The sequence below is a fragment of the Oryctolagus cuniculus genome, chromosome 9 (assembly GCF_964237555.1).
Source record: "Oryctolagus cuniculus chromosome 9, mOryCun1.1, whole genome shotgun sequence".
Classification (NCBI taxonomy): Eukaryota; Metazoa; Chordata; class Mammalia; order Lagomorpha; family Leporidae; genus Oryctolagus; species Oryctolagus cuniculus.
The window spans coordinates 101,552,529-101,576,795 of record NC_091440.1 but is presented as its reverse complement, the minus strand read 5'-3'; the positions used below and the strand labels follow the sequence as shown (position 1 = coordinate 101,576,795).

Genomic DNA, 24,267 nt, shown 5'->3' with positions numbered 1-24,267 from the left:
AGGAATGTGGGGGAGGGCTTGTGACAAAGCAGATTAAACTTGGGACACCTCATCCCATATTAGAGTGCCTAGGGTCCAGTTCCACCTCCATTTCTGATTCAGCTTCCTGCTAATGTGCATTCTGAGAGGCAGCAGGTAACGGCCCAAGTGCTAGGGACCCTGCCACCTCTGAGGAAGACCGGGATCGAATTCTGGGGTCTTGGCTACGGCCTGGCCCAGCCCTGGCTGTTGCAGGCATTTAGAGAGTGAGCCAGCAGATGGAAATTCTGGCTCTTTTTCTCTGTCATTCTGGCTTCAAATAAATAAATAAACTTAGAAAAGAAAAAAGGAAAGAAAACCAGAGGAATTTGATCATTCAAAAGGGAAGTGAGAGTAAAGCGTGAAACTTCACCAAGGTATTGGACGTGGGGGACAGAAAAGGAAACAGGAGCCGTATGTGGAAGAGAATAGATCAGCGGGGAATGTTGGAGAACCAGTGGTGAAGTTGTAGCATGAGGGATAGAGAGAGAAATGCAGGGTAGGGAATCTGACCAAGATTGGTACTCAGTTTTCAAAGTGGGATAAAAGACCATAAATTAAGGTCTTTTTTGTAAACATAAAAGAGAGAAATAAATAATCAGACCAAAAGCAACTTTATTCTGAGAGATTGGAAAAAAAATATTTTAAAACGTTTAATTTTCAATAGACACAATACAGGCATAAAGGTGTTGTCTGCTGGGAATGTCACCTCTCGTTCAATGTGCAGCAGGTGGGTCAAGTTCATAGGCAGGTTCTTTAAAATGATTCTTGGAAATCCTGTACCTATGAGGCTTCTCTACAGTGGTTACAGTATACATTGAATGCATCTATCTATGAGTACGTTTAATTCTAGAGATGGCATGGAGTAGTGATGACTTACTTCGGGGATTTTTCTAGCATTTCTCTTTAATCAGTTATGTCAATCCCATTAAGCTAAATTATGTTAATCTCATTATTACTTAATAGTAAGAATCCAACACACATTTAGCTAGTTTTCTCAGCAACGTGAAAGAAATCCAACCCCTATTGTCAGATGCAACTTGTCCCCTAATTCCTCTTGAATTCCCTTGGCTTTTATAGAAAGTTATTGAGTTCTTTAGACAGAAGATTCATAATACATAATTTGTCACTACCATGGGATTTTGTTCAATTACATTGTGGACTGCATCCTTATCCACGATGAGACAGACAAGTTTGTGTGAGTTGGACTGCATCTAGGTGTCAAGAAATATGACTAATGCATTTCAACTCAGAGAACTGAAGAATTAAAAGAAACTTAAACATAAATGTAAGCATTTCATTTTAAAAATGAGATGAATTAAATTAGGACCCAATGAGGCAAAGTGAGTTCTTTGAGTCTACAGGGCTCCTGCTGGGGCCAGGATAAGCATGTGGACTATCTGAGTATTGTGTTTATCCATCTTTCACATTAGCTATTAGGTAAACTTTCTGTTTGCCTATTGAAATTCAGGCTCCGAATCAGGATATTCTGGAAGCCATTTGTACACTGATCTCTGTTTGCATACTTGGTAAGTGGTGAAGATGAACAAGTCTCCACAACTCAAGGAAACACTGACCAATGGTGTGGTTTCACATCAAGTTGTCTAGTTCGCTTTTCAGAGATCAGCTAACCTGTTCAGTAGGCCTTCAGTATCCATGGGAAATCAGTTCCAGGATCTACCCCTGATACCTAAATTTTCGGATGTTCAAGTATCATATAAAATGGTATAGTATTTGCATGCAACCTACCCACATCCTCCTGTCTGCTTTAAATCATCTCTAGATTACTTCTTATACCTAATACAGTGTAAATGCTATGTAAATAGTTGTTGACTATATTGTATAGGGAATGACCAGGAAAACCTGTGCATATTAGTACAGATGCAAACTTTTTTAAAAAATATTTTTGGCCCACATTGGGTTGAACCTATGGATGTGGAACCCATGACTGTAGAAGGCCAATTGTGCTGCCATAAGTGATTAAGTAAAAAGGAAATACTTCCTGTCCTGCTTCCTCATTGGACAACTGCGTGAAAAGTTGGACAGGGCAGTGTTGAGTACAAGTTCTCCCCCAAGCTTAGTCCTCTCTCTCTTTAGCCCCTGCCTCTGAGATTAGCAGAGACATTTGGGGTCTTTATATTGCAAGTGTAATCCGTGGCTCTGTTGGAGAAACTGTAAAAGCTATTGTTATCTTTCCCATAAAGAAGACCTGCTAGGAAAACTTTAGACAATCTGGCAACATCATGAAGAATAAAAAGAAACACATAAATGACGGGCAGTTATCCAGGAAACTCTTCAAGGGAAAATAAGTGATGGTCTGTGGTTAGCCAGAATAGACAAGGATAGACATCCGAAACTCTGTCTTTAACAGATCCAAATAGTAGAGATTATTAATCTAACATCTAGTCTCCCTTGAAATTGAATGTAGAATGTTTGTATAGAAACCATGTGGTCATCCTTTATCCACTATGTCTATCATATGGGGAAGCAGCAAGACCATGCAATAATATATACGTTGTATTCTGAGTACTGAAAAATGAGATAAATGTTATCTGGGTGAAAAATTAGGGAACAGGGGCAAAAAGCTGGACATTACAAAGGCATTGGCTTAAAAAATACTACTGTGTATGGGTTAGCTGGCGATGGTTGGAGCAGAAGGAATTTCTCCTTCCTCTCACCACGTATTCTTGCTTCTTTCCTCTTCCTTGATGATGATCACAGACCACCGGGTCTCTGCAAATTCACATTTTCGCAAGGAGGAAGTCGGAAGTAGTTGGAGCGGCGGAGTCGCCGTGGGGGCAGACCAGCCATCTGACGGCAAAGCTCATCTAGAAGGGAAACGGAGCACAATGGAAGAGAGTGCAGGAGCGCAACAAGGCCTGCATCTAAGGGAAAGAGAAGGCTCCCTAACATGGGGGTGCGAAAAGGTTGAAGAGAAAAAGATCTCGGTTCAACCTCAGCTCTGCCACTTATTGGTCACTTACCACTTACTAGAAAGTCTCTTAACTTTTCTGAATTTCATTATCCCTTTCTGTAAAATTGGCACTAAAATATCCACCTCACCAGTTTATTTGTGAGTATTAAAATGAAATCTTTTATGCAAAGTACCTAGAACAGGTGGCCATTAAATGTTAGTTTCCTGTGTATACCTAGCTCCCAATTCTTCTAATCATGGATCTAGAAAAATGAAGACCAGTCATTCAGTACAAATTTAGGTGTTTACTATGTGCAAACAGCTAACTTGAGTGAGTCCCCAGGGATACCTGAAAGTGCCTAGAGTCCCCAACACTCATCCTAAATCTCAAGGTGCTTCCCTTGCAGGTGGCGTGCACAAAAACAAAGGGGACCAGCAGCAAGTTTCCTTCTGCGAAGTTGACTTCAGCTCTTACTCAGGAGCTCGGCACAAAGCTGGCTGCTGAGTCAGAAAGGCCAGAGTCTGTGGTGTTTTCACCAACCGCAGCCATCGTTCGGGGCTGCCCGTGGGGAAGGTGAGAAGTGTCTCTTCCTACCGTACACAGTCTATAACCACACATGCTGGGCCCTTGTAATTATCCTTATAACATCTTTCTTCTAATGCCAAAATTTCACAATAAACATTGTAAGTGGTTCCTGGAATTGGTGTACTGTTTACAACAGAGTTGATTTCTATTTTTTGTAATTATTATTATTTTTTCTATTTGAGAGGCAGAGAGACAGTGTGTGAGAGACAGAGAGACAAAGATCTTCCATCTGCTGGTTTGCTCCCCAAATGCATACAACAGCTAGTGCTAAGTCAGGCTGAAGCCAGCAGCTGTGAACCCAAAGAGAGTTGCAAGATGGCTGGCAGGGTCCCATCTACCTGAGCCATCACCTGCTGCCTCCCAAGGGGTGTATTAGCAGGAACTGGAATCGGAAGCTGAGCTCTGGAGCTTAGGCACTCCAATAGGGGATGCAAGAGTCCTAACCAACATCTTAACTGCAAGGCCAAACGTCTGCCCCATTGTAGCTGATTTCTAAATACCTTGTCAATTTTTTTTTAATTTGTAGGCCTTGTCCAAACTTACTGCCCCCAAATTAGTGTATGTATGTGTGTGTGTGAGTGTCTTAGAGTTGTTAGTATGGCTATTAACAAGCAGATGCTATTGTCTGTAACAGCTAACTTGGTTTTTCCCTAGAATGCCAGTGAATAATTACTAAAATGCTTCACAGGGCAGGCATTGTAGCACAGTGAGTCTTTTTTGTTTGTTTCAGGATTTGTTTATTTATTTTAAAAATCAGAGTTACCAAGGGAGAAGGAGAGACAGAGAGAAAGAGAGAGGGATCTTCCATCCACTGGTTCACTTGAAAGTACCTAGAGTCCCAAATACTCCGGCTGAAGCCAAGAGCCAGGAGCTTCGTCCAGGTCTCCCATGTGGGTGACAGGGGCCCAAACACTTGGGCCACCCTCTGCTGCTTTCCCAGGTGCATTAGCAGAGAGCTGGATTGGAAGTGGAGCAGCTGGGCCTTGAACTGGCACCCATATGGGATGCCAACATTGCAGGCTACGGCTTTACCTTCTATGCCACAAGGTAGGTCCCCTGGCACAGTGAGTTAAGCCACAACTTAGGACATCCACATCCCCTATTGGAATGCCAGTTCAAGTCCCAGCTATTCCACTTCTAATCTGACTCCCTACTAAAGTACTTGGGAAGCAACAGATGATGGCTCAAGTACTTGAGTTCTTGCTGCACAGGTGGGAGACCCAGATGGAGCTCCTGGCTCCTGGCTTCAGCCTGGCCCAGCCCTGACTATTGCCACCATTTGGGGAGTAAACCAGCAGATGGAAGATCTCTCTCTCTGTCTCTCTCTGTCTCTCTCTCTCTCTTTCTCTCTCCCTCTCCCTCTCTCTCTTTGCTATTCAAATAAATAAATCTTAAAAAATATTAAATGCTTCAGAAGACCTCTCTTTAGGAGTGTGGGATTACAACATACTTGTACAGGGATCTAGTGATGATTTTCTTAGGGCTGAATTTGTATATTACGCATAATACTTTCCATAGATTGGGTATTTAGGATAACGTCTTGCAGGAGCTGATGGGTGCAAAGGAGGTAGACTCAAGTCCTACTCCAAAACCAGGCTGTGGGTTCATTAGCATCGTGTCTGGATGGTTCTCTTTCATAACAGTCTGTCCCCATTAAATAGCCAGGTGTTTTCTTACCTTTCATAACTTCGTGTTCCTTACAGACAAGACGGGAGCAGATCTCATTGTTGATGATGTACATACGTCGTAAACTGTGACAGTCCCAATGTCATGGCCAAAAAAGAGAGAGAGAAAAGCACCCTGAGAGGGAGAATTTGCCTAGGTGCTAGGTGTGAGAAGCCGCTTCAACCTGTGTTTTCCCCACTCTTCTGTATTCCTGGTATGTATTCCCTTATCTGTACTTAAAATTTTCAGACTTCTTTTTACATTTCCCAGTGGAATTTAGAGGATGCAATGGAATTAATTACTCTTCCTACAGACATTTTGCACACTCTGCCTAGAGTCAAACTCACTACTCCTCCCACTATGTTCTTTTAAAAAAATGTATTTATTTATTTATTTGAAAGGCAGAGTTACAGAGAGGCAGAGGCAGAGAGAGAGAGAGAGAGAGAGAGAGAGAGAGAGAAATCTTCCATCCACTGGTTCACTCCCCAGAGGACCATAACGGCTGCAGCTGAGCTAATCCAAAACTGGGAGTCAGAAGCTTCTTCTGGGTCTCCCACATGGGTGCAGGGGCCCAAGGACTTGGGCCATCTTCTACTGCTTTCCCAGGCCACAGCAGAGAGCTGGATCAGAAGCAGAACAGCCAGAACTAGAACCAGCGCCCATATGCGATGCTGGCGCTGCAGGCGGTGGCTTTATCGACCAAGCCCCAGCGCCACGCCCCTCCCCCCTTGTTCTACCTTCAGAGTTGGCTCTTTTTGCTGGAACATCTTTCTATCAGGGAATGGAGTCCACATGCCATACCAGTGTTTCCGTCAGGGCCCTCCTGCCCCCAGCCCCCACTTTCACTTACTTCTAGTGTCTATTAGTGTATCCTCTCTAAATCTCAGCCCACACCCCAGGTTCCAACCAACACCCCCAGGAATAGCTAAGAGGAGTATGCTAAAACTCCATCAAGGATTGCCATTTCATTGTGGGTGCTCATTAAATAGTCACGGACACAAAAACACTACCGAGGTTGGTGTTTTCTAAACACTCTGGGATCCCGTACCTGGTGAAGCACAGCTGGTGAACACATTGTTTGATTGGGCGATGAACAGAGTAGAGTCTTGTGCAAGCGAACTTCTCATCCCGGCACTCTGAAGAAGTCCAACAACACAAACAAGGAAGTCCAAAGAGGAGAAGCAGAAACAAAAAATTAAAGGGAGCTGGGGCAGGAAAAAAAAAATACAGAGGAGTCTCCACAGAGGATCTTTGTACAGTGGAGCATGTTCTTCCTTCTCATCAAAAGCAGAGCAACAGAAAATTGGCTAACATGAAATTTAAGTGCTTTTGCACCTGAGAGCAGAAGTGGATAAAAATAATCTCTGAATGTTCTTCTAGGAAAAAAGTCTTTCTAGGATTATCCTGGTGGCAACGTGAAATATATATATATTTTAACTTATTTGACAGTTAGAATTATAGACAGTGAGAGAGAGAGACAGAGAAAAAGGTCTGTGTTCCGTTGGTTCACTCCCCAAATGGCCGCCATGGCCAGCGCTGTGCCGATCCAAAGCCAGGAGCCAGGTGCTTCCTCCTGGTCTCCCATGCGGGCGCAGGGCCCAAGGACCTGGGCCATTCTCCACTGCATTACTGGGCCACAGCAGCGAGCAGGACCGGAAGAGGAGCAACCGGGACTAGAACCCAGTGCCCATATGGGATGCCAGTGTCACAGGCAGAGGATTAACCAAGTGAGCTATGGCGCTGGCCCCAAGGCAACATGAAATATTAAATGGTATTATGAAAACCCCATTCTGAAGAATCAGAATTCTTAAGCAGGTCATTATTTTTCTGTTTAAGTTCTTTTCAACCCTTGTTGCATATCAGAATTATCAGCATATTTTACATATATTTGTATACAGCAAGAGGCAGAGAGGGAAAGAGAGAGATTCCATCTGCTGGTTCATTCCTCAAATGCCCACAATGACTGGGGCTGATATGGGACTGGGCTGGGGCCAAAGCCAGGAGCCAGGAGCTCAATCCGATTTTCCAAGTGAGTAGCAAGGACTCAACTACTTGAGCCCATGAACTGCTGCCGCATTAGCTTGAAACCGGAGCCAGGAGTCAGAGCAAGGTTTTGGACCCAAGTCCTCTGATGTGAGGACCCTTATACTCTGATTCTGTGATATGAGATGAGGGCATATTGGTGGGAGGCGGCCCACTAGGCTAAACACCTGCCCTGGGAACATTAATCAAACCATGAAGTCCATGGTAATGTGGGAGTTCCTAAAGTCAAATTGATTTTACCTCCCAACCCATTAACTAGTAAATGAAGTCAAAAGGTGTTTTAGGGAGACAATTTGTTTGGGGACCATTCAACAGTTTTCTCATCTTGAAGGATAATAGTCCATATTAAGACTATTATCCATAGTCCATATTAGGACTAAGGATAATAGTCCATAAACAGACAAAAAAGAGGGGCCAGTGCTGTGGCACAGCAGGTTAAGGCGCCACCTGCAAGGCTGGCATCCCACATTGAAGTACGGGGTGAAGCCTTGGCTGCTCTGCTTCCAATCCAGCTCTCTGTAATGCAGCTGGGAGTGCAGCAGAGAGTGGCTTATGTACACAGGCCCCTTCCACCCACATGGGAGACCTGGCTGGAGTTCTGGGCTTCTGGCTTTGGCTTTGTCCAGCCTCAACTCTTATGGCCATTTGGAGAACGAACCAGCAGATGGAAGATTTCTTTCTCTCTATTTTCCTTCTCTCCCTGCCTGCTGACTTAATTAATTAATTAATTTTTAAAAAAAGGGAAAGAAGGGATGGGTGTTGTGGTGCAACACGTTAAGCCTCGGCTGGGGATTACCTGTATCTTGCATCGGATGGGATTTAAATCTAAAAAAAAGGGCCGGCGCCGTGGCTCAATAGGCTAATCCTCCACCTTGCGGCGCCGGCACACCGGGTTCTAGTCCCGGTTGGGGCGCCGGATTCTGTCCCGGTTGCCCCTCTTCCAGGCCAGCTCTCTGCTATGGCCAGGGAGTGCAGTGGAGGATGGCCCAGGTGCTTGGGCCCTGCACCCCATGGGAGACCAGGAAAAGCACCTGGATCCTGGCTCCTGCCAACGGATCAGCGCGGTGCGCCGGCTGCAGCGGCGGCCATTGGAGGGTGAACCAACGGCAAAGGAAGACCTTTCTCTCTCTGTCTCTCTCACTGTCCACTCTGCCTGTCAAAAAAAAAAAAAAAAAAAAAAAAAAAAAGGAAGGAAGGAAAAAAGTAAAGGCCACCAAAAATATTCTTTGAGAAAGAATTGGAAGTACACTAGAAGCTGTTTCACCAAATTAAGGAACAAGGAGATAAGGAATCCACAGCAAGGAAAATAGCTTCAGAAAAAGAGTTGCGAGAGATACTCATACCTGCGGTGGCATTTTTATCACTGGGCGAGGCTGGAAGGCAGAAGTTGTATTCAGTTACTAGCAGTTCTAGAAGTCACTCTACCTGTAATCATATTAGACATGCCTCCCCACGTGGAGTCCTCCCACATGGAGAACAAATGAGTTAATCATTCTGTTAGTAGCTTCTGGAAGAAGACTTGCATGGAGCTGATTGAACACACACTGTGGAAGAGTCAGGAGTTAGGGTGAGTTCTTGTGTTTTTCCTTTCTCTCCTGGAGAGTTGAGAAATTCATTGTATTATGAGTATCTTTGTGAGTCGTGTCCACAGCCAAGTCTAACCTAAGGTCAAATTTCATATGGGCTTGGCTTATGGAACAGAGACCTAGTCATGGAGCTAGATGAGGGTGGAGGGCTTGAACGAGCCAGGGGAGTTACACGGGAAACTGTCATGGATGAGCTGCTGGGAGGATAACAGGAACTGTGATGGGTGCCCTCACCTACCTATGGCTTCAAGGCACGTCTACAGAAACACAAACAGAAATTTTGCAGAAAATGGAATTAAAAAGAAAAATTATTTTGATGCCAAAAATTTGGGAAGCCATGCATCGTTTTTTCATAATCTGTAGTTAGCATTAACTTTTTGAAGGCCCCTCACATGCATCAGATTGCAAACTTGCAAAAAATAGGGGCAGGCATTTGGCCTATGCCACTTGGAATGTCTGTGTGTCATATCAGTGTGCCCCATGTTAAGGCCCAGCTCTGTTTTCTCCAGTCTCCTGCTAACGCACACCCTAGGAGGCAGCAGGTGATGGCTCATATACTCATGTAGGTCTTTGCCACCTGTGTGGGAGACCTGCAATGATGAGTCCCTGGCTCCTGGTTTTGGCATGGCCTAACACTGGCTGTTGTGGCCATTTAAATGCCCACAGATAGGAGATCTCAGTCTCTCTGCTTTGCTGCCTTTCAAATCACCATATATATATATATATATATATATATATATATATATATATATATATTTGTACCAAAATAAATTCATCTTTTAATTCCATCTTCCTAGAAGTTTTTAAAGTACCCTCCCATATGCTACAAATTCCCAAACCTTATTTCTAACCTACATTTCTCTCCTGAACTCCGGACCTATTAATCAGACCTTTTAATGGAAGACTGGAGTTTTCAATGATCCTTTAAATTCAATACATCTCAGACTGACTTAATGATATTTCCCTTTATTATTCAGGTTGCTCTGCAGTGAACAGTGTCACCATCTGCCCATGGCCACATCCAGGAACCTGGATGTCACCTCAACAGCCCCTCTCCTTTACAGCTCATATCTAATTTTCACCACTCCTACCTCGGTTCAGGCTGCCATCTTTAATGGGTAGGGCAACAGCACTCTGGCTGGTTTTCCAGGTACAGACTGATAACAGTCAAATTAATTTCCACTTTGCCCAAGAGGTAGAGCAGGAGGGGTGGCGGGACGGGAGGTGTGTGTGATCTTTTCGATGCACAAATCTGATGAAAACCTTCCTCTCTGAGCTTTCTCTGATCGCTTTCCATTTGCATCCAGAACCATTTGCCCAAATTGGTTTTTCTTTTTTTTAACCTAAAAGTGTGTCCCCCCTTTTAATCACTTGGTTCCCTTGCACTTGTCTTTCAGGAAGCAGTTTAGTGTACGTGCCTTCCAGAGGAGCTGTGCCTAATCCCATTGATGAACTTAACCAAGGACTCATTCTGTCTCTTTATTCTTACTCCAATTATAGCACTTCATGGAACTGAATAAACTTATCTGTTCGTTTTTTAAAATATTATTTATTTACAATACAGAGTTAAAGAGAGGCAGAAACAGAAACAGAGAGAGAGGTCTTCCATCCACTGATTCCCTCCACAAATGGCCGCAGTGGCCGGAGCTGGGCCAATCTGTAGCCAGGAACCAGGAGCTTCGTCTAGGTCTCCCTGTGGGTTCAGGGGGCCAAGGACTTGGACCATCTTCTACTGCTTTTCCAGGCAATATCAGAGACCTGGATCGAAAGTAGAGCAGCTGGGACTAGAACCGTTGCCCTTATGGGCTGCTGGCATCACAGGTGGTGGCTTTACCCGCTATGCCACAGCAACGGCCCCTTATCTGTTCATTTGTCTAACTTGTTTGTTAAACAACAACAAAAATCTGGTGGAAGTTAATTGGTTTTGGGAGCCAGCATTGTGGTGCAGCAGGTTAAGCTACTGCCTACAATGTCAGTATCTCGTTATTAGTGCAGGCTGGAGTCATGGCTGCTCCACTTCTGATGCAGGTCCCTGCTAACGCATCTGGGAAAGCAGAGGAAGATAGCCCTGGTGCTTGGGCCCCGGCCACCCACATGGAAGACCCAAATGGAGTTCCAGGATCCTGGCTTCAGCCTGGCCCAGCCCAGGCCACTACAGCGATTTGAGGAGTGAACCAATGAATGGAAGATATCTCTCTCTCTCTCTCTCTCTCTCTCTCTCTCTCTCTCCTTAACATAAATAAACACATCTAAAAAAAAAATCAGTCAATGGGGTGGGCACTGTGGCATAATGTGTTAAGCTGTCGCCTGTAATGCAGCATCCCATATGGACTCCATTCAAGTCCCAGCTGCTCCACTTCCAATCCAGGTCCCTGCTAATGTGCCTGGGAAAGCAGCAGAAGAGGGACTGAGTGCTTGGGCCCCTGCACCCATGTGGGAGAACCAGGATGATGCTCTTGGGAGACCCAGATGAAACTCATGGCTCCTGCTTCAGCCTGGCCCAGCCCTGGCCATTGCAGTCATCTGGGGAGTGAACCAGCAGATGAAAGATATCTCCCTCTCTCTCCGTCTCTTCCTCTCCCTCTGTAACTCTGACTTTCAAATACATAAAGAAATCTTTATATATATATATATATACACATATATATATAAAAGATATATTTAACAGAGTTTTAAAAAAACTTAATAGTTTATGTTTCAAAATTTTTGGTTAACATGTAGTACTTGAAATCTTTATGGGGGACAGTGCATTACTTGTATGCAGCATAAGCAAATCAAGCCAAAGCAATCTAACTTCTACTCCTTTTCTTACCTCATAGTGCTTGTTCATTGTAGCTTTTGCCCTGACCCTTAAAAATACTCGGCTTCCTTCCTGTGCCAAGCTCTGTTTTGCTTTCACGTCTGTGAACATGTTATCTCTTCTGGCTGGAAAGCCCATCCCTTACTGGCCCATCTGACTTGCCCCGCTTTTTCTTTCAAACTTCAGTTCAAGCATCACTTCTCTTTGAAAGCTTCCCTTTGTCTTTCCCAATATTTGTTTGTCTTGCCCTTACTCACCAAGTCTTGGGAACTTTGGGAGAAAGACCGTATCTTGATAGTTTGTGTATCAAACACCTAGCATACTTTCTGCTTGTTATCGGTTCAAAAATGTCATCCATTGAAATGGCACTGTTGGAAGAATGTGCTACATAAGCTGTAAATCCTGTCTATTTAGGACTCTGCAGTAGCTGCACTGCCTTCTATAATGGGCTCTGGGAAGAGCCAGAAAATAGCCCTGGTGGCCCTGGGTCCCAGATCTGAACTCACCCAGGTCATCTGTGGAGGGCTCGATATCAGCCAGAACTGAAAAGGCACAAAACAGCAGGTGTGAGGCGGGCTCTGAATTGCAAGGGGGAAAAGGCAGAGTGGGAAAAGGGAGAATGAAGACACTAGGACAAGGGCAAGGGTGAGGGGAAGGCCATGGCTGGGTTGGTGTATTGTGTCCGAGGATACTGGATGAACGGAAGTAACTGTCAACATACTTTTTTTTTTTTTAAGACTATGAATCCTACCAATATGATACTGATTTCTGGAAGCCTTTATTATCCATGCCTTACTTTAGTTATGAATGCAGTTTGTTCCCTCGTTCCGTTTATCCCATGGTCCCTTAACAACACTCCCACAACCCTTCTATCCATATCATAAATGTGACCGTGAAAAGTCCTTTTTTGAAAGAAGTGCAGTAAAACCTACCTGTTTCATCTGTAGAGGGCTCATTCACCAGATCTGCAAAGGGACAAGACAGGAGATGAGCGAGGCAGGGAGGAAGGAACCAAGAAAGAACGAGGACGATCTGAAAGGAGACAAGAAAGATGGAAGGTCTGCTGGGAAGGCAGAAGGGCGGGTCACAGACAGGACACAGCTTACTGGGATCATCTGTGAACGTTTCTGGAGTTGTTTGAGTCACATCATCTGAGGAAAAAAAAATCATAAAGCTTACTATGAGCACTCCCACCCTTGCACTCCCCAAAAGTGAAATTGAACCCAGATATCCTCCATCTGCTGGTTCACTCCCTAGATGGTCACAACAGCTGAGGCTGGACAAAGCCAAAGCCAAATCCAAGATCCCAGAATCCAGCTGGGTCTCTCATGCACTTGAGCCACCCCCTGCTGCATTCCCAGGCACATTTGCAGGGAGCAGGATTGGAAGTGGAGCAGCCAGGACTGGAACCAGAATCCATATGGGATACTGGCATCCTGGGAGGTGGCTTAACCCATTATGCCACAATAGATAAACTTAAAAAAATAGTAGAAATTCCAAGTAACAGCACTTCCGAAAACAAATCATGTCTATGTTTAAAAAATAACAAAACACTGTTAACATTTACTCTAATTTTTAAATTTTAGATAAATATTTTATTTGTATATATTTAAGGTGTAACATGATGTTTTCATATACATGTACAAAGTGACACGATTACTACAGTCAAGAAAATTAACATAGTTGCTTTTAAAAATTATTTATGTGTTTGTTTTTATTTATTTGAAAGACAGAGAGACTGAAAGAGAAAAGAGAGACAAAAACTGATATTCCATTCACTGATTCACTTTCCAAATGCCACAGCCAAGACTGGGCCAGGCTGAAGCCAGGAACCAGGGACTTGATCCAGGTCTCCTCTATGGGTGTCAGGTGACCCAAGTCGGTGAGCCATCACCTGCTGTTTTCTGGGTATGCATTAGCCGGAAGCTGGAATCAAGAGTAGTTCGGATTCGAACCCAGGCTGTAAGATGCAGGCATCCCAAGAGGCATCTTGCTGCATCAAATACCCACTCAAAATAGTTACCTTCAGAGGCCAGCGCTGTGGCATAGTGGGTAAAACCGCTACCTGCAGCGCCAGTATCCCATATGGGCACCGGTTTGAGTCCCAGCTGCTCCACTTCCGATCCAGCTCTCTGCTATGGCCTGAGAAAGCCATAGAAGATGACCCAAGTCCTTAGGTCCCTGCACCCACGTGAGAGACCCAGAAGAAGCTCCTGGTTCCTGACTTCAGATCGGCACAGCTCCAGCCATTGCGGCCATCTGGGGAGTGAACCATCAGATGGAAGACTCTCTGACTCTCTGTAACTCTGCCTTTCAAATAAATAAATAAATAAATAAATATTTTTTTAAAAAAGTTATCTTGTGTGTGTATGATAAGAGCACTGAAATCTACTTTCTTAGCAAATAATATTTAAATATGTATTTGGTAAATAATCCATCTACAAGTATTTTTCCACGTAGTTTATAGTCATAATCCATTCTGCCCACTAGGGGTCAGCAAACCCACATAGTTTGATTAGACATTCTAAAATTTCAATTCTAAAGGTCAAATTTAAATTTGAGCAAAAACATTTTTAAAACAATGTGTCAGAGTTATCAATAATTGTAGGAAAGTTTATTCATTTCATAGGAGTTTCCTCTACTTACCTTAACTTTTTGTTTATTTTTTCTTTTGCTTGCCTTTTTTTTCTAAATTCTGAACAGAAATTCATCAGACTAGACAAAAACAACCTCTTTAACACTCAGTATAAGCTTTCTTATTTCAGAACACTTTTTCTAAATTTTTAATTTTATTTATGTTGTATGCTATTTGAACAGCAGAGAGAGAGAGAGAGAGAGAGAGAGAGAGAGAAATGGAGACAAAGTCAGACAGAGAGATCTATATGCTGGTTCATGTCCCAAATGCCTGCAACAGCTGGGGCTGGGCCAGGCCAAAGCCAGAAGCCAGAGACTCAGTCCGAGTCTCCCATGTGGACAGCAGGGATGTAAGTACTTGAGCTGTCACTTACTGCCTCCCTTTGTATTAGCAAGAAGCTGGAATTGGGTGTGGAGCTTGGGACTTGGACCCAGGTACCCTGATATGGATGTGGACATTCTAGGCAGCGTGTTGACATGGCATCCAACGCCTGCCTGCCCCAGAACAATTCGTGGTCAGGTCTGTGCTCATCCAATGGCATATGTGAAAAACCACTGACCTGAGTCATTCTGGAGCCTTGTAAGAGGGAACTGGAGCCTCTCCAGGGTGCAGCCCAGTTTCCCTCCATTGTGTCCTTTCTCCAGAGGCCTAGCTGCATTCCAGCTCAGCCAAGCATGGAAACAGGCAGGAAGCAATGGGAGGGCGGAGGACTTCTGAGCTGTCTCTGAGACCTCAGCATCAGCCGCTGCCCTTCTGCCTGTCTCTCAACGTAACCACCTTTTCTATGAGCTTCCACCAGAAAAATGTTCTAGCTTGGACTCGGGAAGTTCTCCGTAAAGGACATAAGACATTTTTATCATAATTTACAATATTCCAGCTAGAAAAGCATCCTACAGTCATAAACCAGGATTGTCAGCCTTCAAACTGCTTGGAGAAATCAATCCAGATTTTTAGTTTTGCTGCACTATGACCTTTAGCAAGAAATACACATTCGGTGATGCGTCATCGCGTCTGTAAAACTGAGACAGGGGCAGGTATTTGCTATGGCAGTGGAGATGCCTCTTGAGATGCCGCGTCCCGTATCATCCCTCATCAGAGTACCTGAACTGGAATCCCGGCTCTGCTCCCAATTCCAGCTTCCTGCCAAAGTGCACCCTGGGACACAGCAGGTGATTGCTCAAGTGGTTGGGTGACCACTATCCATGTGGGAGACCTCGAGTGGGTTTTAGGCTCCTGGGTTTGGCCTGGCACAGCCCTAGATTTTGTGGGCATTAGAGGAGTGAACCAGCAGATGGGAGACTGTCTGCCTCTCTCTATTTGCCTTTTCAATAAAATAAATACTTTTTAAAAAGTGAAACAAGTTGGGGCTGGTGTTGTGGCACAGCAGGTAAAGCCACAGCCTGAGATGCTGGCATCCCATTTGTTGGTGAGTTCAAATCCCAGTTGCTCCATTTCCAATCCAGCTCCCTAATGTGCCTGAGAAAGGAGGAGATAAACCAAGTTCTTGGGTCGCTGCACCCATGTGGGAGACCCGCATGAAGCGCCTGGCTTCAGTTACAAATTTATTGGTCTGGAAATAAATACAAATATCTCATTAAGAAACTCCTCTGGAAAGGCTAGACACATGGTTTCTGGTCCACTCTGGGCCATTCTGGACCTGACCCCCAACCTTTCTGCACAAAGCCGGGGTACGTCCCCTGGGGGGGTAGGTGGCAGGTAAACTGAGGCACGGCCTCTCCAGTCACCTGGGAAGCTTGGCCGCTTTCTTCTACCAGCCCCGAGCCATTGTGTCCATATAGGGAGTGAACCAGGGCATGGAAGACCTCTCTCTTTCTCCCTCTCTCTTTTTCTTCTCTCTCTGTAATTCTGTCTTTCAAATAAATAAATAAATAATTCTTTTTTTTAAAAAAAGTGAAATAAGTTTATAAACTAATACTTTACTCATGCAAAACACATATAATGCACTCTGATATATTTATTCTAATGTATATTAATTCATTTTTTAAAATTCTAGTTGTGACCCACTAATTGATTTCACCACCCCTTACTGGGTTGTATACTACGGTCCTCAATCCACTAACTCTCATGGCTCTGGAAAAGGAAAGAAATACAGTGACACTTTGTTAAATGCCTTGAGCAGGGTGGAGTTTTCTTATCAGGCTGAGGGCGCCAAAGCTTCTGCGTTTGTCCGGCTGCACCACAGGTTTCTCTGTAGTGCTGAGATGACTTCTTACTCTGTGCATTCTAGTTTTTCCTCTGCTACATGGATAGGAAAATGCATCTAGAAGGATTGCTGGGCATTTTCTGAGTGAGATGAGAAATGTCTAGGGGCATTTAGAAGCAAGAGATGGGCATGGAGGAAGTTTTTCGTTAGTAGGGAAGAAAGACAAGAAGGTTTGATGAATGAGGGAGTGGGATTGTGGATGCTGGTACAGCAGATGGCATTTCCCGTAAGTTGGTAATGTCTCCCTCGGCCCTAGGTCAGACTCTACTTCTGCTCTTCTACTTCAGCCTGGGGAGAATCCCAGCACAGCCCACCCCCAGGGCTTTACCTACCTCCTCTCTGACCATTGACACCCAAGCGCATCCATTCTGTAGCAAAGGAAGGGGAAAGAAGATGTGAGTGCGTCCAGCTCTACACCGCGTAACCCTTGCTGAGACAAACCAGAAAATCACGGAGGAACGATTGGACTTTTTCTTTATGTTTTCTTCCTCAAGACTCAATACAGAATTAGCCTTTTAATGCTGTGCACAAAAAACTGGCGGGGATAGAAACAAGTTCTGGAGGACAAAGGCCTGTCCGGCTATGCCCTCACTCAGGAAGCCCCCTTGCCTGTGGGGTCCTGTTCCACAGGCAGGTCCAGCAGTCTTGCAAGCATGTGCAACCCTGCTAGTGCCACAGCCTCCCCGCAGGCTATGCTGTTGCACAAGGCTGAAGAATTAGTCTCTTAGCCTGTGCCTGGCCTAAAGAGAGAGAAAAAATAGCATACCGTTACTTTAAAGTTCAAGGTTTGATTTCTGCGGCCAACATTCTAGCTGGATCCTGTGAACCCTGCGAAGGGCACTTCTCTGGCTTGTGCACAGACGGGATCTGTGTCTTGCACGCCTGTGACTCTGCTGGTGTGGACCTCTCCTCCTGCTCCCCTTCAGCCTTGCTACATCCTGCCTCCCAACCCACTCACACCGCGGAGAGGCGGACGTGTTAGAGAGAAACCCATACAAGTAGGGACTCACCAGCGGGGATGAGGAGTGCGGTGAGGAGCAGCAGCACCTTGGGGCCCAGGAGCAGCATGTCTAACGGGACAGGGGGGAGAGAGAGTGAGAACTCAGGGGACACCAGCACATCACATCTGGGGAGAGGCACCCCAGGCCCTCGGTCTCTCTGTCTTCTCAGGAGCTTTCTTGGTTTCCCCTTAGGACTCAAATGCTTTCTCTCCTATCTCATCTTTCCCTCAAAGTTTATTGCTTCTTCCAATCTGTTCTCTGGTCACTCATCTTAGTCTCGTTCTTATCATTCCCGTCTACCAAGCTAGAGGGAATTCTATATTCTAAATCGTCCAGCTTAGCCCCACCCCAGACCTTTTACCCCTATTGTCTTATCTTCCTTCTTATGCCCATGTCTTATATCATCTGCCCATCTCAGTGTCTCTAGTCATTTGAATGATAACTACAGGAGTTTGTCTTGCTCTATCCAAGTTCAGTGTCATTCCCATTCCAGCTATCTCCAGCCATGCAACACGCACACACACACAGGCACAAACACACTCACACTTACATTCACACATATTCTTTCTCTCTGTTTAGAGTTTTATGTAAACAAATAACTCACTGCGGTGCTCTGTGCTCTTTCTGCTCCTTTGTTTGCTGAACGTGTCTCTCTCCTTCTCACACTGTTCCACGCTGGCTGGAGAATAAGAGGAACAAAGCCACTCCCTGGGTTGGACTTCAGATTTGGCCTCCTCTGATATAATGAGATGAGGGAGAGCAAGGGAGAGGGAGAGAGCGAGCGAGCCAGGCTAGAGGCGTAGAATGCAGTGTTCCAATAAGGCTGGAATGAGAAGGGAGGTGGGAATTAGCAGTTACTCACACCCTCATTCCAAAGGCTGTGAGAGATCTTGCTGCTCCCTAGCAGGGCTGGGTCTCCCCTCTATCAGCCTATTTCCCCTCTCACAATCTGCCCCAGCAACTTTTTGGGTTTTTTTTTTTTTTTTTTTTTTTTTTTTTTTTTTTTTTGCCTTGGGTTCCTTCCCCATGAGCATTTTACCCTACATTCCCATACCCTGTTTCCATCTCCTCTATTCAGATGGCATTCGACTCACTCCTCCATTCCCCTCTCTCACCCTCTTTCTTTTCAAATATTTCTCTCTCCAACTCCAACACATTTCTATGTACCCCTGCATTTATATTTCTTCTTTGCCTCTTTTTTGACCTGCCCATGAAGATTCTTCTTATTTTTTCCCCTCTGGTAATATCTCTCTTATTCTCACATCCAAGCAACACAGACCTCACATGAGTTTTGTCTGAAGGAAATGCTGGCTATCTTAAGACTATAAAATGCTGAAGCAATCAAAGCCCTCCAAATCCTTTTCAAATGTGGAGGAGCTCCATGAGAGGAGCTGCCAGCCTTATTTTGTCTCTGTCTTTGTTTAAATTCATGCTAGGAAACTTGGTTTCTGGAGTGTTAAGGACAAAATGTCATCAGAAACCCAAAGAAAATTTGGAAACAAGTTCATTGCCTTATTTTCTACCAGTATTCTTCCTTAGATCATGTAACAGTGGACTGTAGGATTTTTTTTCTAATTCTGCTGAGAAGTCATTGGTCTTTTAATAAGGGTTACACTGAATCTGTAGATCACTTTAGGTAGTATAAACATTTTAATGATATCAGGTCATGTAATACATAAATAGTGCTTTCTCTGGTCCAAGAATTTTAGACTTTGTGTTTTCTCTCTTTCTCAGAGACCCTTGTAATCAGGCCACTAAAAAACCCCCACTTTGGAAGCAGTAAAGTTAAGTGACAGAAATCCAAGTCTGAGGAATGTCCGACCTTAGATGGAATCCAAGTGTGTAAGTTTCAGGTTGTCTGTTAGCTCCTTGAGTCTTCCTTGTGTCTCTCCTCTGTGAGTTGAACTAGAGAGCAGTATTCATACATTATACACTAGAAGAGAGAAAGCATTTACAGTAATGGAATGGGTTTTGTGGCACAGTGGGTTCAGCTGCTGCTTGGGACACCCTCATCCCATACAGGAGTGCTGGGATCAAGTCCTGCTTCTGTTCCTGACTCCACTTCTACTGCACCTGGGAGGCAGCAGATTATGGCTCAAGTACTTGAGTTTTTGCCATACACATGGGAGACCCAGGTGGAGTTCTGGGCTCCTGGCTTTGGGTTGGCACAGCACTGGCTGTTGCAAGCATTTGAGGAGTGAACCAGCAGATGGGAGATATCTCTCTCTCCCTCTCTCTCTCTCTCTCTCTCTTTCCCTCTCTCTGTCACTTTGCCTTTCAAATAAATAAACTTTTTTTTTATTAAAAAATACTGATGGAAGGAAAGAGTCCAGTTAGGACATGAATAATTGGCATTCATAAAGGTACCTCTGAATGCACTATCATGGTTCCATCTCTGAGATACAAGAGTTCTTGTCAGTTCCCAGAGCAAAAGTGAATCCCAAAGCCAGCTCTTCCAATCTTCCTAGCCCAGAATTTGTCCTAATCCCATCTTCTCCATAATGAGGGGGCAGAGGCTAGAAAACAGATGTGATTCGGGTCTGGACAGAGCCAGGGACAGAAGAGGTGGGGGTGGGGCACAGGGAAGAGACCAAAAAGCAGATGCAAAGCAGAGCTGAGGCAGGACATGGAGCAGAGAGCCTAGAGCAACAGTCATGTTTTCCATGAAGCTCAGACAGATGGAGAGGCTGAACGCGGGCCAGTTGTTTGGCAGGGAGAGCAATGACCTCAATGTGCTGGCCTAGTTTGGGACGATGGTTTAAGAAAGACTCCCCAGGCAGTAGGAGGTGGCGCTCTCTTGGGGTTGTAGGAGGGAGACCAAAGTCAGGGCAGTGAAAATAGGAACAGAATGTTCGGAGCAAGGCGGAAGGGGAGGGTGGGCAGGCGGGGAGCAGCACCTTGGACGGGAAGCAAGGCAGGAACTGGCAGAATGGTGACAACCACGTGTCACTGAGCCCCACAGACTTTCAAGAACGCAGCTGGGCCTTCAGGTAGGAGGTCCCGGGTGACTCTGGACGTCGGCACTGCCTCGCACTGTCTTGGTCTAGAGCCTGCCTAGCCCCAGGCCTTGCACATCTACTTGTCTCTCATTTTGGACCCCACACTTCTGCTGCAAATATTCTCCACCAGAGAGCCGGTCAGGCCAAGAGGCACCCAAGTTTGAGCCCTCTCTTCACACCTGTTGGAGCCGGAGGTACTGGAGCTACACTGTCCATCAGGCATCTGGCGTCGTTCAACCCAGATGTCAATAGGGACAGAAAGAATAACCCAGAATCCTGGAACAAACTGGGTGCCAATGATCAATACAAGTTCTACTCAGGGAGCGTGGATTACAGCAGAGAAAGGCCCAGACGCCTAAATGAAATGTTTCCCTCTATAGCTGCTTAGGACGGAGGTCTTCCAGAAGACAGCCACACAATTTTGCATGTAACCAGGAGATCTTCCTCCTCTACATGCAAGCAGTCATGTTGATGCTTGGCGTTTGTTACACGGATTAATACATATGTGCAACTTGGGGGAAATGCAACCTGGTAGGTAGGTTGGTTGATTTCTTCATGGCAGCCATGGTGGGCCCTTTCTTCTAGCGCAGGTCCTCACTTGTTTTTAGAGCCCAGAGGTGGCTCCCCGGGCGTGTTTTTCTCAGGCTGATCTGGCCAGCCTCTGCTTTCACACCATCCGCGTATTACTGTGTTGCATCAAGTCAAGTCTGCAGCAATGCCCCGAAGTGAGCAGATGCCATCCAGAGATGTAAGCCCACCATACCCCGAGGTTCTCCCTGGCTCCTGGGAGCAGTGCATTTGCCTCTCCCACGTGGGTGGGGCGGCAAGTGGCTAGCGCATTCTCCCACAGCCCTCCTTGGAACTGAGCCGTAGGGGTAGAAGGGACCTAGGGAAAGCGTCCGTGAGTGGCCCAGGAACGTTTTAGTTTTCAACAGTGGTCTGTGGAAGGTGGGTAGAGTGAAAAGAGAGAAGGGGGGCTGGGATGTGAGCTAGCAGGCTGGCTTTGTTCACTGTCTATTGGTTTGTAAAGAATACTCCCATTAGCCGAAGCCTCTGGGCAACCGGACAGAAAGGTTATTATGACAGTTCACTCCAACTAAAGGAAATCCAAGGGCTAAACACAAAAAAAGACTCCCATAAAAGGAAGGGAAAGAAGGGAGGAGGGTGATGTGAGATGGGGAGAAAGGAGAGAGCAGTGCATGAAGCCATGAAGTAGGGAGAGCAAAGTGCGAAAGATGGACTATGATGCCAGCAAACACTTGTCCTCAGCAACGTAGACCAGGAGACGCTTCAGTCCTTCCAAACCCAGCTGAGACCCAGCCATGTCCCCCCAGAAACCCTGTTATCCCCTCTGCCTTGGAAGAGTTAATCTTTCCCTCTACTGAGCTGCGGCTTTGTTTATTTTTGCAATTATGTCATCAATCAGCTTCATTTAAACCCTTTTACATATCTGTAATCCCATTTGGCTGAGGGAGTTCCTTGGTGGCAGAGCCTCGCTCTTACTCATCACTGGCTGACAGCAATGATGTTAGTGAGTACATAACTCAAAACTGGCTCGATTGGATTGAGCTGAGATGGAGACTTGAAACGCTCCAATAACTGTCCACGTCTGAGACATAAAGGTTCAAACACTTACTCAGATACAAAGAGGGAAAGGATAAAGTTTTAGGGAGGTGGGCAGCTTAAGACTATAAAGAGAATTCATGGGCTGGTGCTGTGGTGTAGTGGGGTAAGCCTCTGCCTGTGGCGCTGGCATCCAGTAAGGGTGCTGGTTCGTGTCCCTGCTGCTCCTCTTCCAAACCAGCTCTCTGCTATGGCCTGAGAAAGCAGTAGAAGATGGCCCAAGTGCTTGAGAGCTTGCACCCACATGGGAGACCTGGAAGAAACTCCTGGCTCCTACCTTCAGATTGACTCAGCTCTGGCTGTTGCAGCCCTTCGAAGAGTGAACCAGCAGATGGAAGACCTCTCTCTCTGTATCTCCCTCTCTCTGTAACTCTGTCTCTCAAATAAATAAATAAAATCTTAAAAAAATTCATCAAGTGGAACAAGTAGCCAACAAAGTGAAGTCATATGAAAGGAACAGAGTAAAAGGAACTGGTCCTCCCACCCAAAGCAGAGAAATAGGGCAATGGCTATTCTAGAAACAATAGAATTTTGGCAATAAAGTTGTACAATCATTGCATGCAAGGCATGTATAATTTAGGGCCTGGCACTGCATTAAGTCGCTGCTTGCTGCACCAACATCCCATATTGGAGCCCATCTATTCTGCTTCTGAACAGTTTCCTGCTAACATGCCCTGGGAAAACAGCAATGAAGTTGCTGTACAGTTGAAGTACCTGGGTCCCTGCCACTACCATGGGAGACCTGGGTGGAGTTCCTGGCTCCTGGTTTTAGCCTGGCCCAGTCCTGGCTATTGTGGCCATTTGGGGGAGAAGATCGATTAATCTCTCTCCCCCTCTCTTCCTCCAGCTTTGCCTTTCAAATGAATAAATAAGTTTTCAAAAAGAAAACAGAGGGCCCCGCCTGGTCCCACTCGCTGTGTTCCACCTGCTGTGTGATCCTGTGCCCTTGTAGTGTGGACTTAGGTACTACTAACAAATAGATCAGAGCAGAAAAGAGGGTGCAGCAGGTTCCAAAACAGCTCTGCCCTCTACCTTGGCTGCTTTCTCCTGCTCTCTTCCTTGCTTCCTTGCTTCCTTGCCCTGACAGTCAGCTGCCATGCTGTGAGCTACTCTATAGAGAAGCCCATGTGACAAAGAACTGATGTGTAAGCAACAGCCAAGGGCTTAAGACCTGCCAAAAGCAAGGGAACGAACTTGGAAGTAGATCTTGTTTCAGTTGGGCCTTGAGATGACTGCAGCCTCAGGCAACACCTTGATTACATCCTTGTGAGACACTGAGTCAGAAATTGTACCTGGATTCTCAAACAACAGAAACTAAAGAAAGACATAAATAAAAGTAATATATATATTTTAATTTGAAAGGCAGAGAGCCTGGAGTCCCATCTGGGTCTCACACAGGTGGCAGGGACTCCAGTATGCTTAGGCCCTCCTCTGATACTTTCCCAGGCACATTAGCAGGGAGCTGGATCAGAAGCCACACAGCTAATACAAGATGCTGGCATTGTATGAGACAGCTTATCCCTCACAACGCTGGCCCCACTCTTAAGAATTAAAAAAAAATATTTATTTGAAAGGCAGAGTTACAGAGAGGCAGAGGCAGAGGCAGAGAGAGAGGAGGTCTTTCATCTCCTGGTTCACTCCCCAGATGGCTGCAACTGCTGGAGCTGTGCTGATCTGAAGCTAGAAGCCATGAGCTTCTTCTGATTCTTCCCACATGGGTGCAGGGGTCCAAGTATCCGGGCGATCTTCTACTGCTTTCCCAGGCCATAGCAGAGACCTGGGTCAGAAGTGGAGCAGCTAGACAAGAACCAACGTCCATATGGGATGCTGGCACTGCAGGTGGCAGCTTTACCACGTCCACAAGAACTTTTTTTAAAATAAGCATTTTTTTCCTTTAAAGATTTGTTTTATTTATTTGAAAGACAGTTACAGAGAGAGGGGGAGAGACACAGAGAGAGGGAGATCCTCCAACCTCTGGTTCACTCCCCAAATAACTGTAAAGGCTGGTGCTAGGGCTGGGCCAGGCCCAAACCAAGAGCCAAGAGTTTCTTCTGGGTCTCCCATGTGGGTGCAGGGGCCCAAGTACTTGGGTCATCCTCCACTGCTTTCCCAGGTGCATTAGCAGGGAGCTGGATTGGAAATAAAGCATCTGGGACTCAAACCGGTGCTCTGG

At 45.5% G+C, this 24,267-nt stretch overlaps 1 protein-coding gene and 1 pseudogene across 3 annotated transcripts; one reads left to right on the top strand and one right to left on the bottom strand.

The window, feature by feature from the left end:
* Nucleotides 1-632: 632 nt before the first annotated feature.
* MFAP5 (microfibril associated protein 5) lies at nt 633-18,399 on the bottom strand. 3 transcript variants are annotated; one of them, XM_002712855.5, is made up of 10 exons: nt 18,077-18,399; nt 17,482-17,541; nt 16,804-16,839; nt 12,719-12,763; nt 12,545-12,577; nt 12,119-12,154; nt 8,570-8,599; nt 6,232-6,319; nt 5,196-5,269; nt 633-2,846 (listed from the first exon to the last, which is right to left on the bottom strand). In XM_002712855.5, exons 2-10 carry the CDS (start codon nt 17,537-17,539, stop codon nt 2,734-2,736), a joined length of 513 nt encoding a protein of 170 aa, XP_002712901.1. In that variant the 5' UTR covers nt 17,540-17,541; nt 18,077-18,399; the 3' UTR covers nt 633-2,733. The 3 variants fall into 3 exon arrangements, with proteins under 3 accessions (XP_002712901.1, XP_069905393.1, XP_069905394.1); XM_070049292.1 differs by lacking the exon at nt 12,119-12,154 and having other exon boundaries at nt 18,077-18,393; XM_070049293.1 differs by lacking the exon at nt 5,196-5,269 and having other exon boundaries at nt 18,077-18,345.
* An 886-nt stretch (nt 18,400-19,285) lies between these two features.
* LOC138843650 (cytochrome c oxidase subunit NDUFA4 pseudogene) lies at nt 19,286-20,859 on the top strand (annotated as a pseudogene).
* The last annotated feature ends 3,408 nt before the right edge of the window (nt 20,860-24,267 follow it).

Coding starts and splice junctions, on each gene's coding strand:
- MFAP5 (XM_002712855.5), bottom strand. CDS start 17,539: ATGCTGCTCCTGGGCCCCAAGGTGCTGCTGCTCCTCACCGCACTCCTC. Junction 12,764..16,803: donor TGTCAATGGTCAGAGAGGAG/GTAGGTAAAGCC, acceptor TTTTTTCCTCAG/ATGATGTGACTCAAACAACT. Junction 5,270..6,231: donor CACCAGCTGTGCTTCACCAG/GTACGGGATCCC, acceptor GGACTGTCACAG/TTTACGACGTATGTACATCA.